The sequence below is a fragment of the Aplysia californica genome, unplaced genomic scaffold, assembly GCF_000002075.1.
Source record: "Aplysia californica isolate F4 #8 unplaced genomic scaffold, AplCal3.0 scaffold00075, whole genome shotgun sequence".
Lineage (NCBI taxonomy): Eukaryota > Metazoa > Mollusca > Gastropoda > Aplysiida > Aplysiidae > Aplysia > Aplysia californica.
This window is the reverse complement of record NW_004797345.1, coordinates 1,162,213-1,165,613: the sequence shown is the minus strand read 5'-3', so window position 1 is coordinate 1,165,613 and position 3,401 is coordinate 1,162,213. Positions and strand designations below refer to the sequence as shown.

General features: G+C 40.0%; 1 protein-coding gene across 1 annotated transcript in view; it reads right to left on the bottom strand.

The window, feature by feature from the left end:
* Positions 1 to 390, bottom strand: part of LOC106011234 — a gene marked incomplete at its 5' end in the record, with an annotated part of 13,394 nt that extends 13,004 nt beyond the window's left edge. The window contains 1 exon segment of the mRNA XM_013080121.2: positions 107 to 390. Coding sequence (XP_012935575.1) covers positions 107 to 360 — 254 coding nt within the window.
* Positions 391 to 3,401: the final 3,011 nt, after the last annotated feature.

Genomic DNA, 3,401 nt, shown 5'->3' with positions numbered 1-3,401 from the left:
GAGAGAGAGAGAGAGAGAGAGAGAGAGAGAGAGAGAGAGAGAGAGTTGTGCGCAGATGGTGGTTTTTCAAAACATGTACTCTTGATTCTTGCTCTTATGCTCTTACGTTGGGAAGTACAGGCAGCACAACTTGTGGAAGTCGGCCCTCAAACCCTGAGACAAGACACTGCTGATCTCCACGAGCAGCATCAGCTTCTCAGTAGTTTTTATCACGTGACTCAGTTGCTTGACCAATGAGGGCAAGGAGCCCGTCTGGCGGTAGTTGCCCAACGCTTCCCTGAAGGCGCCATTTTCCTCTGACGTCAACAGATCCTCGGCGAGGTTACGAAGAGCTGTCGCATTCCCGACTGTACCAGACATGGCCGGAACCTGTCAAGACAGTTTTCTCGTCTGGCAAGGTTTTAGAAAAAAAATAATACTGTTAGGCCCTGCCCCTGAGCCAAAATTAATATAGTCAGAGCAAATGACAAAAAAACCTAAAACACAATAATGACAGCAAGAGACACGTTGCAAGTTAGAAAGAAGTGCTCGCTCAGGCACCCCCCACCCCTTTCTGAAAAGAAATGAGGCAAAAGTCAAAATATTATAAGCTATTAGTAGACCCAGCTATAACCAAACCAGTTTTGAATTCTAAAAAAAGGAAGGGGAACATGATGAGAAGGAATTTGAAAAAAAACCCCCAAACCCCAAACAAACCCAACAACACCAACAAGTATTGTCTTTTGCCAATACAAATTACAATTTCGAAATAATTTTCAGGAAGAAAGAAAGCAACCCAAATAAGCAATGATATGATAGAATGAATCTATGGCCATAATAAAACTGAATTTTTTTTTGTGTAGCAAGAATACTATTGCCACTATAGCAGTACTGACAACAATGACGTTATCTACACTACAGGATTGTCTTGTATGAGTATAGTTTTGACATGTTTGTGTTTTTTTTTAAAAAGCTTCTCTTTTCTGAAATCGTCTTGCATTCGTGAAAACAGATTGACAAATAAAGTTATAGTGTTCCAAATGACCCTCGCCTTGTCCTTGAAAAGAGTTGCTACAGTGTATGTGGTAAGATTTAGAAGACAACCTTGACAAATTAATTAAGACAGCATTACATTCGTTCATACCCAAGGTAATGAATACCATTTTGTGCTAAGAACGGTGACAACGTACTAATTGTAATTGTGAAAATCTTGGGCACCAAATATTTTCTAAAATTGCCCAGTAGTAGTGACAGTTTAAAGACTTATAATATGAGAAGTTTATTGTCATTTGCATTGCTGTTACAAAACTTGGCGGCTGGCGAGTGCTCTGATGTGATTTGCTTCTTCTTTCCATCTGTAAAAAATCTACCGTCCTTATCTTTTCTACTTGTTTTCTTTTTTTTATGTTACTCTCTAATACTCCCCCCACCCCCACCCCCATCTTCAGTACTCATATGAACTAGGCCTATACGCGTTGCAAGCGCTGTAAAAATCTTTCTATAAATACTATACTTCTTGATTGAAAGGAATGAAAATTCAAATTATGTTGATGAGTTCTAGTGAGGTGATGACTGCTATTTTATTTTTTTATGGTCTCTCGGATGTTGATCTGCGGCCGGTCATACCATTGTTCTTGACGTCATCTTCAAGTATAACTTCAAAGCCTTCGTTTCGAGATGCAACTTGTAATTTAGAGACATATCATCAGAATTAAACCAATTATACAAATCACATCTACTTTACAGTCCCAGATTTAATTTGGCACAATTCACTCAGCAGTTCCGTCCTTGTAGCGTTTCATCAGAAACCAGCCTTTCCCACTGATAATAATGCAAGCTGCCAAATTGATTCAGTCGAGACCAGCCAGATTTTCCTTCATGGAGTTATCATTTTGGCACAGTATGAACGATTCAACTCGCGACCTTGAAAAACAAACATGTATGATTTTGAAGGTCAGAGTTGAATTTAGTTGAACCCGGTTGTATTCTGTTGAAATGGTAGTTTTTGTCTCTTTACGACGGCCCGACTGAATCAAATGAATCAGATTTGCTGTGTGCACTGGATATAACAAGAAGTGTACGTAACAATATTAAGTTGTTAACAACAAACAACCCTTAATGTATCCACAAGGTGAAAACCTCTGTCAAAAGTACCACAATCTTCAGGGGTATTTCCATTTTTTTCGGTTCGAGTTTGAGATATTATGCTCTCTTCAACATAATTCTACAGTCGGGGCTTTTGGGTCAAAACTCACGTATAATTTAGATCAGTTACAGAATCGAACTCCGATTATACACACCAAAGGTCCGCGTCTTTCCAACGTGGCCAGCGGGCACGCCCAAACAAACCGTACTCAGCTGACCGTGGCATTGAATCCCCAAAACAAATCCCTAATCCGTATTTAGAGTGCGTCTCCACGCTCTAGCGGCTTCCGTAGGTAAGAAAATTAATCCTTTCCACCCCAGTGAGGTCTCAATAGCATTCCTCACAGTTTTATTGTTTTATGATCTCATTGCGCAGCGGTTTCCTTCTGCCATTTCCAGCGCGTCCATAGTAGGAGCTTTTAAGAGGACAATGTCTACAACATGAGTAAAATTGTAGTTTGAAATGGGTTCGAATGTGAGTCTAATGATATTATATTGTTGATCTCTGTAGATCGGATTAAAATTTGGTAGGTGCAGAGATAATCTACTAGAGGAGTGCCCTGAGCGACGGACTGGTATGCAGGGTATTCGGAGAGGGAAAACTGACTTGTACGTTTTGTACTTAAACCCTGCCTTCAGCATGAAATTGCCTCGGTGTAGAAGTGTGTGGGAACGTATTACTAGATCTAGTGTTAGTGTGGATTACAGATTTTGATTTTGCGTCGCATAATGTAGTACATGTAACTATACAAAAGATTTAGTGACTTATCGCTTCGCACACGGGTAGACTAAAAATCAGCTCGTTTAAATCCCCAAGCCGACACCAGTGTGACAGTAACATGGAAACGAAAAGAAGGAAGAAAGGATTGATTGCTTCAATGAGACCTGAGTTACCCACAGAGACAATCAGGTTACTTCAAAAGCGATGATAAAGAAGAAGAAGAAGAAGAAGAAGAAGAAGAAGAAGAAGAGGAGGAGGAGGAGGAGGAGGCTGTTGGAGTGGTGAGGAAGAGAAGAGGCAGAGGGGACACAGAACATGAATACAGGCAGAGAATGCGAAAGGGTGATTATTATAACTTGTGGGGTTTTGTTTCTGTGTGTTTGCTTGCTGTTTGTTTTTTGGTGTTTTTTGTTGTTTTATTGTTGTTGTTGTTGTTGTTGTTGTTTTTGGGGGGAGGTTCTGCTTTGTTAGTGTTTTGTTTTGTTTTAGTTTTTTTCTAGATATTTTGGTCGGTCATTAGTGTTTACAGCTGTGTACACATTTTTTTTTGGGGGGG